Source organism: Musca autumnalis, unplaced genomic scaffold, assembly GCF_047663935.1.
Source record: "Musca autumnalis isolate F117 unplaced genomic scaffold, ASM4766393v1 scaffold_3, whole genome shotgun sequence".
Classification (NCBI taxonomy): Eukaryota; Metazoa; Arthropoda; class Insecta; order Diptera; family Muscidae; genus Musca; species Musca autumnalis.
The window spans coordinates 175,754,636-175,771,185 of NW_027411866.1; the positions used below are offsets into that span (position 1 = coordinate 175,754,636).

The following is a 16,550-nucleotide window of genomic DNA, read 5'->3' on the forward strand; positions in this document are numbered from 1 at the left end:
AAGTAAGAGAGGGTTGTAGTCGGACAGGGCCGACAATATGATACCCTTTTCCAAGGAATTTCTTTTATATTATTGCGACATATTTTAGCCGCCCGGTCATACATACATAAGTAGATATACATGGTAACATACCAGAGATATAGAACATACGTACATATATACGCCGTCATTACTGGAAACGTAAGGTATTATTTTCCGTATTTTATAATGACCAACCGGGGCTTTTTCGCTACATATTATTAAAAAAATTAGAAAGTATCAGTCAGCTGAAAGTCAGAAAGTATCAGTCAGTAAAGAAAGTAATCTCAATACTTATAGCGTCTTTATGTTTTTGTTATTTAATTTTGGGTCAATTTCTCAAAAAGAATTGTACCGTAGTAAAAAGGGCCACAAAGACAAAAAAAAAAATAAAACAATCCGAGACGAGTCTTTAAACGGAACTCTTTCCCGTAGGAGTGTTCCAATGTAGTCCATATTCGGACGTAATCCAAATCTTTAAGAAATAATACGTTGTACAAAATTAAGACCAAACCGGTTTCTCCCTTCGAGGGTTATTTTAGGCACTAGTCAGTTTAGACCATGATCTACGAATCTGCACCTGGAATGTTCGCACACTTCATAGAGAAGGTGCAGTTTACGCATTGCCAGATGTACTTGAAAACTACAAGGTCGACATTACTGCCATAAAGGAAATACGATGGAACGCGAGAGGCGTCACAACAACACCTAAAGTTGACGCACTGTATTATAGCTGCCATGACATAAAGCATGAGTTTGGTTGCGGATTTGTAGTTGGTCGGAGGTTAAAACACCTGGTCTCCAGCTTCACACCCGTGAATGAAAGACTTGCTACAATTCGAATAAAAGCAAAATTCTTCAACATCAGCTTTATTTGCGCTCATGCTCCCACTGAAGACAAGGACGAACAGACCAAATATATATTTTATGAGCACTTAGAAGAAACATATGGCCGTTGTCCTGGCCATGACATTTTAATGACAAAATTGGAAAGGAAAATATCTTTGGCCCAACAGTCGGAAAATTCAGTCTTCACAATGAAACATCGGACAATAGCATGAGGCTGATAGACTTCGCAGCGGCAAAAAACATGGTAGTTAGTAGCACCAGATTTAAACATCTCGACATCCATAAGGGCACCTGGCTGTCTCCACATCACAAAACAAGAAATCAAATTGATCACGTTGTGATAGATGGAAGGCATTCATCGAGCGTGTTGGATGTGCGCTCGTTCCGGGGAGCAAACATAGACTCGGACCACTACCTAGTTGCAGCAAAGGTTAAACGTACCCGGTTAAACGTAACAAACAATGTGCGACAGACACAACACGAAAGTTAGACATCGGTAAGCTCCAATCACAACAGATAGCCACAGCATATTCCACTCAACTAGCCCAATTGCTTAATCAAAGCACTCCTCATCCCGATAACATATCGCAAGTATTGCCCACTCCATACAAACAGCCGCAAAATCCATACTTAGATACCAGAGGCCTCCACCAAGGAATCCGTGGTATGATCAGGAATGTCGTGCTGCTACCGAAGAGAAAAATGCGGCATATAGGGCTACTTTACAATCCGTATCAACGCGTAGCGCACGAGAGAGATATCGGGAGAAAAGGAGAGAGGAGGAAAGCCTTTTCCGCAGGAAAAAGAGAGAGATGGAAAAGCGGGAGTGTGAAAAAATCGAGATCTACAGGAGCCAGACTGAAGTCCGAAAATTCTACCAAAGAGTGAAGCATCAAACTGATGGCTTTGGTAGAGACCAGCAAGGTAATTTGGAAACTGATACAGATAGGATATGGAAAGAAACAGGATATGGAAAGAGCATTTTTTAAACTTGTTGGTATCCAGCGAAGACGACGAAGAAACCACAGATCCAATCCCAGAAGATGGTATTGAATGTATACCGCCCAGCCAAGATGAGGTAAAGACAGCAATAAACCGGCTGAAGCCGAGCTGCTCAAAACCGGAGGCGACACGCTGATAATGTGTATTCATCAGCTAGTTAGCACCATCTGCCAGGAACGAGTACCCGACGATTGGAACCTGAGTATCCTGTGCGCCGTCCATAAGAAAGAAGATAAGACTGTATGCTCTAACTATAGGGGCATAAATCTACTCCCTATTGCCTACAAAATCATGTCAGAGATATTGTGCGAACGACTAAAGCCTATGGTCAACGAGATAATTGGGCCATACCAATGCGGGTTTAGACCTGGCAAGTCCACCATTGACCAGATATTTACCCTGCGGCAAATTCTGGAGAAGACCCAAGAGATGCAGATCGACACCTACCACCTTTTTGTCGATTATAAAGCAGCCTTCGACAGCCCACTACGCTCAAAGTTATTCCAGGCCATGTCTGAATTTGTTATCCCCCCAAAGCTCATTCGGCTTTGTAAAATGACTTTAACTGACACGAGATCCTCAGTTAAAATACGAAAGAACCTCTCCGAAGAATTTTGTACTAAAAGGGGTTTGAGGTAGTAAAAGACTTCGTCTACCTCGACACCGCCGTAAACACAACTAAGGACATCAGTTGAGAAATAAAATGAAGAATTGTATTTGCTAACAGATGCTACTTTGGCTTAAGTAAGCAGCTTAAAAACAAAGCCACATCTCGTCAAACAAAAATAACGCTTTACAAAACACTGATACTACCAGTGCTGATATACTCGGTACTTGCGCAAGCAGATAAGGCAGTGCTTGTTGTGTTTGAGATAAAAATTCTTCGAAAGATCTACGGACCAATCTTCGTTGACGGTGAATATCGACGTCGCTAAACCACGAGCTGTATTTGCTAACGACATCAATACAACGATTGCGTTGGCTAGGCCATATCATAAGAATGAGCGACGATGAACCCGCTAAAAAGGCACGCAGAATTGGCAGGCCAAAGAATAGATGGCGCAAACAAGTGGATGAAGAGATGATAAGGCGCGGAATTCCAGAAAGAGAAGCAATAGACAGGGAGAAACGGAGATCTTTTTTTAGTTCGGCCTATAGAACAAATGTTCTGTAATGGGCCAGCTAAGTAAGTAAGTAGTCTGTTTAGTCGACGTCGTCTCAGAAAGTATGGACTTGCCCCCGAGAAAAAGTGCACCATCGTAAAATGGGCCTCAAGGCGAACATGTTTCAAACTATTCCAAAACGGTTAGAGAAGAGCTTTTCCAAAAGGTGTGGGCCGATATAGTCCATACTGGAACCTGACATATGCATGGAAGTAATTTTTCCACATCCCTAGTTTGGAACAATCCGGTTAGTCCCTTCTGGAACTATAATATTAGCGAAAATTTTTGAACTTTTGTGGGGGTAATTAACGGAACGAGTATACCGATATGGTCCATTTTCCAACTTAAACTAAGTTTGGACAAAATGTACGAGACCTAAAATTTGAACCAAATAAAATCATTATTTCGATAATCTCGTTGGCCTAAATGTTGAGGGCATAAGCAATTATTTTAAATATTAAAATTACCTTCTTAAAGGGAGCCGCAAGGACAACCAGCTGAAAAAAAATGCAAAACGATCCGAGAGGAGCTCTTAAATTTCACTTTATCCGAATTTTGTTTCAGAGGTACCGGAAGGATAGGATCGATATAGTCCATATTTGAACATGATCTATATCTCGAAGAACTAACACGATGTGCAAAGTTCGGCAAATATGTTCGTTCGTGTATTATTTCAGTTATGACGTTCTTGTTCCTCCATATCCAGACACAAAAATTTTGCAACCTGGACTGGTTAAGAATCAGGAGACAGGTGAGTGGGGTTAGCTAGCCTCAATCCACAAGCAGGGCATGTATTGGGTTGCGTGGAAGCAATTCGGGCCCAATACGAATTGACGCGGCTGTACGTTCAGATCTTAACTGGCTAAAACACTGGTGTTTGACTTGGAACCTGGCGTTCTGCCTGCGCGACTGCATCAGTGTGAATGGTATCCAAGCCTGCCTGATAGACTCGTTGGTCCAGTGGTTTTCGTTTTTACCTTTGGACCTCTCTCTCTCTCCTGGCAACCCGTCACTTTCCTTGTCTCGGACCACCTTCCCATCATCGCCTCCGTAAATAGAGCACTCGATTTCATAACCCCTGAACGCCGTACTTTTCTGAATCATGGGAAAGCAAATTGCAAAGGGTTCAGTGAATTTACTAATCACTGGTTCAGAGAGCTGTCTATTCACTCAGATAATTGGGAAGCTAAGAGAACTTTCCAGGACATCATCACTGCGGCAGCCGCTCGGTAATATCTGCTGGTCGAATACCCGAAATCAGACCAAATTTCCCAGCAGAGTCGACGGGACTAGCAAATGTGCATGGTGAGCTTCGTCTTACGAATCCTGAGGACCCATGAGTTGGAGAACTTACTCTTAAAGTCAACAGGTGGTAGTAAATTGTGGAGAACGGAGATTTCACTCTCGAATCCGGGAAGAAGGAGAATAAAACGGTTGTTACTTTCAACGGCGTGACAGCAATTAACCCAAAGAGGTGCGCGTGTTATCTTAACCGGCAGTTTATACAGAAACGCTAAATCGTCCAAAGCTTTGGGCCCACAATTTCTGTTGGAGCAGTTTAGTTACCACAGGGATTCTCAAGTGTCAAATTGTATGTAGTTCTGTCAAGAAATGTAGCTAAAATCCAGAAAGTAGCAAAAATCGAGAGGGATTTATCATTGATAAATATTGATTTTAAATATTAAATCGTGAAAATTGCTTGCGAACCCACTGCGCATTTTTTTTCTGTATTTCATAAAATAGCTGATAAAAATGCCGAAGCCATAAATGCCCGAAGCCGTAACCCACAAAATCAAAACTTTACAGGAGAAACAAAAGACGTTATAAAACAAGTAAAAAAGCATTAAGTTCGGCCGGGCCGAACTTTTCATACCCTCCACCATAAAATATTCTGAACTAAAATGGAATAATTACTTTTCATTCCTGTCCCCAACTTTAAGTGGGTACGTTAAAATGTCAGATAATGTACATAAAATGCTTCATTCGGGAGGCCCTTTTTTATGGTGCCTATATCTAACTATGTATGTTGACAATTTTTGGTGGGCTAGAAATTGGGAGGTACTGTTATATAGGGGTTATAATAAAACATGGGCCTATGTTGACAGGTTTTGATGGGAGCCTTTAATGTCAAATAACTCCTAATTCGGTTAAAAAATTTAGCTAGAATCTTCAAAATATCGAAAATCGGTACATAACGTGGGAACTTCAAATGTCATTAACAGCTAGTTCGGAGGTATCTGGGCTATACGAAAATATGAACTTAAATGAACCGTTATATGGGGGCTATACCAAAACGTGGACCTATGTCCACAAGTTTTGTCATATAAGTTTATTGACATTTAAGAACCCTAAATGTCAAATTATAGCTACATCGGTCTGAAAATGTAGCTAAAACTGTCAAAATACCGTAAATCGTCGGGTACCGTTATATGGGGACTATACCGAAACGTGGACCTATGTCCACAACTTTTGTTATATAAGTTTATTGACATTTAAGAACCCTAAATGTCAAATTATAGCTACATCGGTCTGAAAATGTAGCTAAAAACGTCAAAATACCGCAAATCGGAGGGTACCGTTATATGGGGGCTATACCAAAACGTGGACCTATGTCCACAACTTTTCTTATATAAGTTTATTGACACTCAAGAACCCTAAGTGTCAAAATATAGCTAAATCGGTCTGAAAATGTAGCTAAAACTGTCAAAATACCGTAAATCGGGGGGTACCGTTATATGGGGGCTATACCAAAACGTGGACCTATGTCCACAACTTTTGTTATATAAGTTTATTGACACTTAAGAACCCTAAATGTCAAGTTATAGCTATATCGGTCTGAAAATGTAGCTAAAAACATCAAAACACCGTAAATTGGGCGGTACCGTTATATGGGGGCTATACCAAAACGTGGACCTATGTCCACAACTTTTGTTATATAAGTTTATTGATACTTAAGAACACTAAATGTCAAGTTACAGCTAAATCGGTCTGAAAATGTAGCTAAAAACGTCAAAATACCGCAAATCGGGGGGTACCGTTATATGGGGGCTATACCAAAACGTGGACCTATGTCCACAAGTTTTGTTATATATGTTTATTGACACTTAAGAACCCTAAATGTCAAATTATAGCCAAAGCGGTCTGAAAGTGTAGCTGAAAACGTCAAAATACCGTAAATCGGGGGGTACCGTTACATGGGGGCTATACCAAAACGTGGACCGATATATCCCATCTTCGAACTTGATCTTCCGACGGCTAAAAAATGGTATTCCCCAATTTTCAGCGAAATCGGTCAACAAATGCGACCTGTATGTTGCGAACGGACGGACGGACGGACATGCATAAATCGAAGAAGAAACTATGGGTCTATCTCGCTTCCTTTTGTATGTTACATACAAATGCCTTAACACATAATACCCCTTACCACATAGTGGTGCAGGGTATAATGAAAAACTGTTTTATGGAATATAATTCTTATGAGGGCGAGTATTCGGGATATTATCAATCCTATACGAATGGGAGTAATAAATGAAACCAAAACAGCGGAAACGCTTGGTTTTGGATCCGTCATTAAAACATAACCTGCAATATTATCCCATTTTACGAAATGCCATTTCTTGAATAGGATCGTTGTTTTTTAACGAAGAAGCTTGAAATTTTGACAGAGCATGTATTTTAACTTATGTATCAGATCCCATCAAAAAACGAATTTTGCGTGTGGGTTTTGTCTTCGGCCATTTTTGGTGGCGATATACAAAAAAGATTTGTTCTATTTGGACCAATATTAAAGAAGTTAGGAGTATTTCTTTGCGTATAGTTTTTTACAGAATTCGATTTTTTCAAGGAGCGATATCTCTGGAAGTGTTAGTAAAAAACAATCTGAAAATATACCGAAATGTTTTGTGATGAGCAGCATCAACACAGCGCAAAATAAAGGAATTCAAAAAAACAATTTTTGGAAAAGTGTACTGTAAACGGAAAAACAAACATAAAATACCGTTCATTGGTGGACGGTATAGAAATTGCTATAGTCAGGTGGCCCGACCATTTTATATCCTACAGCCCTATGATATTAAATGTTTTTAGAGCTCTCAGTCATTGGAAATTCTTTCAAACGTTATTATTCCCATAATAATAAAAACTCAAAAAAGAAAACAAAATTCCGGTAACATTTTTGAAAAAAAGAACAACAAAATTTTCCTTTAAAACACAGTCATGGTCGACGCAATTTTCAACAGCCTTTTGGTGGGATCATCTGGTTATGCTCTGAGTTTGGTAACCCCAGGAGAACATCCCTTTATTTTCACAGCATGTGCTGTGGGTTTGTGTCATGGCATTTTGGGTCTTTATGGAAATATTGTGGAAGGAAGTTCAAACAGTCAGAGAGCTAACGAAACACCAATCGCAGATGATAGCTGGATTTGCAAAACTCAAAATTTAACCCAAAGCTGTATAGATATTATCACTGTGCCATTGATAAACATAGATCTTTATATGCAGTCGCAACAATCGTCAGCATTGGCTTTGGGACATGGTTTATTTGTGATACCCCTGGCATTTGATTTATCATTTAAAGTGTTCGATACAGCAGAAGGTGATGGTAATGCCACGGAAACTCTGAAAGAATTGACTGTATTGGGTAATATTGTATCGCTGGTCTTCTTGTCTGTTAATGAAAATAATTTACCCTATGGATTAATGGCAATGTCCGCTCTACTGGCTGAATATGGTTCGAGTGCTATGGAAAATATGCTCAGAGGTTCGGGAGCAAATATTGCCTTAATGGGTTATTCGCTATTCTTTTCGTTAATTCCCGAAGCCATTGGAAAAGGTGGACATTTTAATGCATAACCGAAAATGTGAAGTTGCAGAATTTAATGTAACGAAATTGAAATAAGTGACAACAAATATTATTATTCGGTCAAATTGCCGTTTTAAGAGCCCTTGAGTAAAAAGTACACAAAACCTTGAAAATTTTAATTTTTTATTACTGGACCTCTTCTTTTGATAGCTTTCGCCAAAAGATGATGTCATTTATTTTGAGATATGTATACATATAATGGTTCACTCCAAAAGTTTAAATAAGTTTTGATTCCCCAAAAATCAGTTGGTCTTTTATTGACCACCTTATATATCCAAGTTCGTGAGTACAAGTCTTATCAAAAACGCCTCGGTAAGTGTTGTATTACTATGTTCGACACATTGATTCTGATTCTGTCAATATATTGTTCTCAATATAGAATTGGGTCATTCTATGATATAAAGATTTGGCATACTTTTGACCGAAATGCCAAATCCATGATAACGAATTGATAAATCATCATAGAATTCAGACACATTGTCATATATAACTAAAGATTCTAATTCGAAATCAATTGATGACACATACCTTCAACCAGCATCTGCATAGTTGGCATAACACGTAATATCATAGAATGTATTTTTCCGACAATATGCACACTATGCATTCAGTGAAAGTTGCATAATGTGACTGACGACAAACGATGTTTGTGTAGTCTGCAGCCAGACAGACTGGCTCCCCACAGATGTGGTTGGTACTTTGTTTTGCGTGCTAGCAAAGATTATTTTATGTGCATGAAGTATAGCCATCCCCAAGCAGTAAATGTAGCTCCAAATCTCATAAGGATTTACATAGTTATCTTCCATACATCGCTGTTACGCATAGTAAAAGTCTTTATCGCAAGAAGAGGGAAATTGAAAGAGGACCCTTTGTCTTGCAACGCCATCAAATTTTACTCTTCAAATTATTTATGTACAATTCACAATGTCTTGCCCAGGAAAGAAAAAAATCGCCTCAATGTCGTCCCTATATCCTGCTTGAATAGTGTAGAAGGAAATATCTGGGGATATTCAGATTATCCGCTGAACATTTTCTAGTCAGACAGAATCCGCAAGCCATACATACCCAATTAACGTGCATTTTTAAAAAGAATAGTTTTCAATAAATTTAGATTAAAAATATTAAATAAAAGTGGATTTTTTAAAACTTCAAAAAACGTGGAAAAATTAAAAAAAAAAAAAATTATAAACGTAGATTTTTTAAAGAATAGTTCAATAAATGTGGATTTGTAAATAAAATCAATAAGTGCAGATTAAAAAAAAAATAATTAACGTGGATTTACCCCCCGTTTTTGTAACTTATTTTTGTTCGTTCGTCTATATTCGTAATAATTTAGGCATTCATAGCTCAGCCCCCAGATGACATACACATCTAATTTTTCGTATACCCGTTCCATATATCATTAAGAATTACTCATTTAAAAATCAGCGCTCTACATTTGCGCTAAAGCGAGTAAATCGATCTACAAAATTTGACAATTCGTGTGAGAAGAATAAAAATTTTTACAAAAACTGGGGGTTAAACAAAAATGTATCAGTAAATGTGGATTTGTAAAAAATCAATAAACGCAGATTTAAAAAAAAATATTTTATTAAACGTGGATTTAAAAAAAATTTATCAATAAATGTGGATTTTTTAAATTATTGCAATAAACGTGGATTTTTTTGAAAATATATTTCAATAAACATGGATGTTGTTAAAATAATATTGCAACAAACATAGATTTTTTAAAAAATATGTTTTAATAAACATGGATTAAAAAAATATTTCAATAAACATGGATGTTGTTAAAATAATATTGCAATAAACGTGGATTTTTTAAAAATATGTTTCAATAAACTTGGATTCAAAGAATATTTCAATAAACGTGGATAAAAAAATATATTTCAATAAAGGTGGATTAAAAAATATTTCAGTAAACGTAAACGAAAAAAATATTACAATTAACGTGCATTTAAAAAAAAATATTTCAAGAAACGTGGAGTTTAAAAAATGAACGTGTATTTTTAAAAAATATTTTAGTAAACGTGGATTATAAAAAATATTTTAATAAACGTGGATTAAAAAAAATTCATAAAGGTGGTTTTAAAAAATATTTAAATTAAGGTGGATTGTTTAGTGATATACAGTATGGTCTCGATAATCCGGACAACGCGGTAATCCGGACACTAGAATTTTTATACCCTACACCACACAGTGGTAAGGAGTATTATGTCTTTGTGCATTTGTATGTAACATACAAAAGGAAACGAAATAGACCCATAGTTCCTTTTGGGGATATACATATAATCACTTTCTGAGTCGATTTATACGTGTCCGTCCGTCTGTCCATGTATTTTTGTTCGCAACATACAGGTCGCATTTTTTGTCCGATTCAGCTGAAAATTGGGGACTACAACTTTTTAAGCCATAGGAAGAACGCTATTGCTTTTGGTGAAAATCGGTTCAGATTTGGATATAGCTCCCATATATATTTTCGCCCGATTTCACGTATTTGCTGCATCAAACACGCTATATACGTCCAATTTTGATGAAATTTTGAATGTATGACTGAATTTGGTCTACAAATTAGTGTGCAAAATTATATTGAAATCGGTTCAAATTTTGATATAGCTCCCATATATATTTTCGCCCGATTTCACGTATTTGGTGCACCAAACACGCTATATACGTCCGATTTTGATGAAATTTGGAATGTGTGACTGACTTCAGTCTAGAAATAAATGTGCCAAATTATATAGAAATCGGTTCAGATTTACATATAGCTCCCTTATATATTTTCTGCCGATTTCACGTATTTTCTGTACCAAACACGCTATATATTTCCGATTTCGATGAAATTTGGAATGTGTGACTTAATTCAGTCTAGAAATAAATGTGCCAAATTATATCGAAATCGGTTCAGATTTGGATATATCGCCCATATATATGTATTTTCGGCCGATTTCGTGTATTTTCTGCTCCCAACCACTCTATATACGTCCGATTTTGATGAAATTTGGAATGTTTGACTGAATTCGATCTAGAAATAAGTGTGCCAAATTATATCGAAATCGGTTCCGATTTGGATATAGCTCCCATATATATTTTCGGCCGATTTCACGTATTTTCTGTACCAAACACGCTATATATTTCCGATTTCGATGAAATTTGGAATGTGTGACTGAATTCAGTCTAGAAATAAATGTGCCAAATTATATCGAAATCGGTTCAGATTTGGATATATCGCCCATATATATTTTCGGCCGATTTCGTGTATTTTCTGCTCCAAAAACGATATATAAGTCCGATTTCAATGATATTTGGAATGTGTGACATATTCACAGTGGTGTAGGGTATCATATAGTCCTTTCCTTACTGGTTTTCATTGTGGACTCGGTAATCCGGACATCAAATATTTTTCTTACCTCGATAATCTGGACATACATTTTTTTCCTATCTTGATCATTAGATTCTTATTTATTTCATTGACGTTTTCGTTCTTAACAATAGCAATTGGTGTATTAATAAGAAAATTTAAGTTTTTCAAAGTTTTCTGTCCAAATCTCTTACTAGATATCCACTGTCAATTCAAGTATACATTCAATATGAAATTAACACTCTGAAGGCCTGGGTACATAAGCTGCTTGCCTGGTTGCCTTGCTTTCCTGCTTCATTTCTTACATAATAAAAATAAAAGAATAAAGAAGGCCGAGCAAATTTCGAACTTGGTTGCCCTTTTCTTTTTTATTCTTTTATCAGAAGTAAGCAAAGTAAGCAAGCAAGGCAGCTTATGTACGCAGGCCTTGAGTCTCTCAAATAATTTTCCTATCGTTCAACCATTGATGACTGGCTATCATAAGCAACAGTATTTAAAATCTAGGGTGTGGTAGTCTGGTTCCCTGAAAAACCAATGTTGAGTGATCCTTTCCTCTAAAGGAATTGGCCCATTATCCCTCCTATTAGTGAGAAAGTCCCTTGGGGCATGTAATGTATTCCAAGGATATTTTACTTAGAAATATTTAAATCATTTAAAACGTTGCACAGTGGTGCCGCTTCCATGTAACCGTGGACAAAAATAGAAGGAATTGACCTAGGATGATGATCGGCAAATCATTTCAGATTCGAGCTTTTTTAAGTGTTTCCGTCAACGTATAAACAAAAATGACACAAAACATTCAAATTAACTGAATTGGTAAACTAAGGCAAAATCCGGAAACTTGCATTTTTCTTATAAACTGTTTATTATAATGTGGTTGTATCTCAAAGAACCCAGATAGCATTTGGAAGACTGTTTTTTTTTCAAAAATCACATTGAGGAGTCTTTTTAGAGTCCTTTTGGTGATGAAAAACTGATTAAGTCGCTTGTATGATCAGAAAGGGACTCGAATGTGACTCCCTGTAGTGATTAAAAAGAGTTCAATTTAAAATACAACAATAAATGTGTAGCGATCACAAATTAGTCATTGAAGTGTTTAAAATGTGACCATTTTTTGTTATTTATTGTCACATTTTGATCATCTGGAAGATTGAAAAGTGCTTAATCAAAAAAGGGTCATGCAGGTGTTTGAAAAGTGATTATAATTATGTATCTTCTGATGATATTTTGAACAGTTAGGCGATTAAAAACTGATTGCTTTGTTTTATTTTTATTTGGTTGTAAATAAAAAAAATAAAATTCTCATATACACTTTCTACAAAACTTTGATATAAATGTAACGTATCCCAGCTAGCATTTGGAAGACTCTTTTTTCAAAAATCACATTGAGGAGTCTTTTTAGAGTCCTTTTGGTGATCAACAACTGATTAAGTCGCTTGTATGATCAGAAAGGGACTCGAAAGTGACTCCCTGTAGTGATTAAAAAGAGTTCAATTTAAAATACAACAATAAATGTGTAGCAATCATAAATTAGTCATTGGAGTGTTTAAAATGTGACCATTTTTTGTTATTTATTGTCACATTTTGATCATCTGGAAGATTGAAAAGTGCTTAATCAAAAAAGGGTCATGCAGGTGTTTGAAAAGTGATTATAATTATGTATCTTCTGATCATATTTTGAACAGTTAGGTGATTAAAAACTGATTGCTTTGTTTTATTTTTGTTTTGTTGTAAATAAAAAAATACAATTCTCATATACACTTTCTACAAAACTTTGATATAAATGTAACGTATAATATTAAAGGTACAGACAAACACAACACAACAGGTTTTGCCAAGTGAAATGAAGAACTAAACACCAATCAACATAAAGCATAATTAAAAGACATAACAAAGCAGAAAAGACTATAAAACAAAGGAAAGGAACAAAGAAGAATAAAAAGAAATTTTTTTAATTTATTTCGTCTAACAAAAAGACTCATAAATGACTCCCTAAAGACTCATAAATGATTATACACATGACTCTAAAAAGACTCGAAAAAGGGTCCCAAATTAATCAACAAAACACCAATAAATGATTGAAATACGACTCGAAAAAGACGCATTTGTGATTTGTTTAGAAGAGTCGCCTGAGGTTACGTTTTCCTCCCGACAAAGGAGTCATTTATGATCAGAAAATGAGCTCATATTCCAGCTTTTTAATCGTGCAGTCGGATCAAAAAAGACTCGAATTTGATTAAAAATTTCAAAAAATGCTGGCTGGGATAATATTAAGTGTATATACAAACACATGTTCAGGTTTTGCCAAGTGAAATGAAGAAGCAGTATACTCACCGCCCAACATAAAGGATAATTAAAAGTCATAACAAAGCAGAAAAAAACAAAGGAAAGGAAAGAAAAAGAGAATAGGGAAAATTCTTTTAATATATTTCGTTTAATAAAAATACTCATAAATGACTCCCTAAAGATTCATAAACGATTATAAACATGACCCAAAAAAGACTCGATTGAAAAGCGAATCTAAAAAGACTTTATATACCATCAGAAAATGGGTAAAAATGACTCGAAACTAATACAGAGGAAGACTCATTTGTGATTTGCTTAGACGAGTCGCCTGAGGTTATGTTTTCCTACCGACAAAGGAATCATTTATGATCAGAAAATGAGCTCATATTCTAGCTTTTTAATCGTGCAGTCGGATCAAAAAAGACTCGAATTTGATTAAAATTTTCAAAAAATGCTGACTGGGAATCGGATTTTGTCGGATGTAATTTTTGCATAATCTTATTCGAAGGCGATGTCTGTTTCATGTACCAAATGGCCGAGGCTGCAATTTGCTGCAATTTTTAGATACACTCCATGAAAGAAGCGAAATTCGTGAGTAATGTATAACATGCTATTGCTTCAATCAACATAACGGTACTTTATATATAAACATTTTATGTAAACTTTTTTGTTCACAGAAAGAAAGTCTGTTGGCCACTCTTTAATTCCCAATTCAAAAATTTTAATATTTTTAATAAATAGTTTAACTACAGTTCCTTGAACATGTTGTCCTTTTTTATATAAATGTCAATATAAGCTACCTATGAAAAATTGTCTATGTTTGAGGAGCTATAACTTTATACTAACTCCATATAGCGACAAAACTATTTCACGATTGTTTTATTTGAAGTGTTCTCGATAAAATATAACCATACAATTATAAAAAAATCGACAACAGATGTTTTGATTTTTGTACCATTGTGCGTTGGGATTAATATGTTAGTTTCCATTGGGATTTATAGCTAAACGAGGAAGCGAGAAGATTTCTTATATAGGAATTTCAATAAATTTAAAACAATGTAGTATGGTCCCTTTTATGTTCTTTCTTTGACATTCAAAATCGCCGATACAACAATCCTTGTATTGCATTATCGTAATTTGCAACCAATAGATTTAAATTGCATTTTGTTATATTTGTAAGTTATAAAATTTATATAAAACAATGTTTCTTTTTGATTTCGTCGACCAGTTGAAGTCATTTGGATATGCTCATAGAAATCGATAACTATTCCCCAAAATAAGATGAGTGCATTTGAATTTTGAAGTTCTATCACGAGCCATAAGAGACTCATATCCCATGGACAAGGGAAATCAATATATGTATGTACATGGGCTACAAAGTTTATATCCTTAAACAAATTATGCATAAATATACAGGAGTTGTATAGAAGTTTTAGATGACAAAAGTAATCAGCAAAAGTCACCTAAATTACTCTTAAATTAGACTTAAAATTTGTAGCCACGGAGGCTGTTTTCGATTTTAAAATTGTCGCAAAGCATAATATTTGCTTAATATAAATTGGTTTGGCTTATGTGTCAGGTTATTATCTAGTAATAGTTCATTATTAATGATTTAAAGGTACAAATTTAAATGTTTTTGTTATTACTCGGTAATCCGGGCAATTCGATAATCCGGACACCGCCGAAACATGTGGTGTCCGGATTATCGAGATTATAGTGTATATTTTTTTAATAAAATCCATCTTAATTGGATTTAAAAAAAAAAATATTTCAATAAAGATGCATTTTTTATAAAATTTTGAAGCAACCCATTATGTATATGTTTCTAATTATTTTTATTTTATCACTATTTTATTTGATTTTCACGTTAGTTATACGTTTCCATACAACATTGAGTTATCTTTGATTTGAATTTAACGGATAAATGCCTTGTAAATATTTATATGCAACCCTGTACATACCTAATTATTACAACTAAGCATTCAATACTTTCTATGTACCATTTTATGCAACTGTAAACTACTATTAATTTATATTAAGCCCTACTATTTCTTCTCACGAGGAGTGCTTAAACAGAACAAAATTCAATAAAATCACTTTGCAATCGACTTTTGAGCTACCAACAAGTAGTATCATCCATTTATGTAAAATACATCCTTGGCAGCTACATTGATTACCATTTGATCGAACAAGCAAAGTAAAAGTTAATAAAGTTCACTTAAATACGCAAGTCTTCGGTGCCTTCCACGAAGGCCTGCTTCAATTTTTCAATAAACGTGGATTTTTTAAAAATATTTCAATAACGTGGATTTCTTTCGTATCTCAATAAACGTGGATTTCTTTCGTATCTCAATAAACGTGGATTTCTTTCGTATTTCAATAAACGTGGATTTTTTTTTAAATGTTTCAATAACGTGGATTTCTTTCGTATTTCAATAAACGTGGATTTTTTAAAAATGTTTCAATAAACATGGATGTTTTAAAAATGTTTCAATAAACATGGATGTTTTAAAAATGTTTCAATAAACATGGATGTTTTAAAAATGTTTCAATAAACATGGATGTTTTAAAAATTTTTCATTAAACGTGGATTTTTTAAATATATTTCAATAAACATTGATTTTTTTAAAAATATTTCATTAAACGTGTTTTTTTTTAAATATTTTATTTCATTAAAGTGGATCAGTGGTTTTGACCAGTGTGAGACAATTCGAATACAAATTCGTTCGAAATACTACCAAACTTATGTTTTTGAAAAATATTTGATTCATGTATGATTTCAATTTAGAGAAACACACCAATAGATAGCTCGAAATATTAAATTACTTAAAACTAAGTTTGGAAGAATTTGTCTTTTTTGAAAAGTTTGAGAGTTATCCTTTCGTATTTGCCGGGAGGGTTTTTTTTGGACCCTTTGCACAATTATCTCTGGAAAATATGGACTTATTCCGAAAAAAATTACCTTTGTAATAGGGACCATGAAAACAACTCTCTACAAAATAAAAATAGGTAA

General features: G+C 35.1%; 2 protein-coding genes across 2 annotated transcripts in view; one reads left to right on the forward strand and one right to left on the reverse strand.

Annotated features, from left to right (window-relative positions):
- CARPB (Carbonic anhydrase-related protein B) overlaps positions 1–16,550 on the reverse strand; it is a 424,717-nt gene that overhangs the window by 128,987 nt on the left and 279,180 nt on the right. The window lies entirely within an intron of this gene.
- Positions 7,129–7,958, forward strand: LOC141396667 (uncharacterized). The gene has a single exon (XM_073972294.1). The coding sequence runs from the start codon at positions 7,248–7,250 to the stop codon at positions 7,881–7,883; it is 636 nt and encodes a 211-aa protein (XP_073828395.1). The 5' UTR covers positions 7,129–7,247; the 3' UTR covers positions 7,884–7,958.

Bases quoted from the DNA above. Each gene is read 5' to 3' on its own strand.
- LOC141396667 (XM_073972294.1), top strand. From the start codon at position 7,248: ATGGTCGACGCAATTTTCAACAGCCTTTTGGTGGGATCATCTGGTTAT.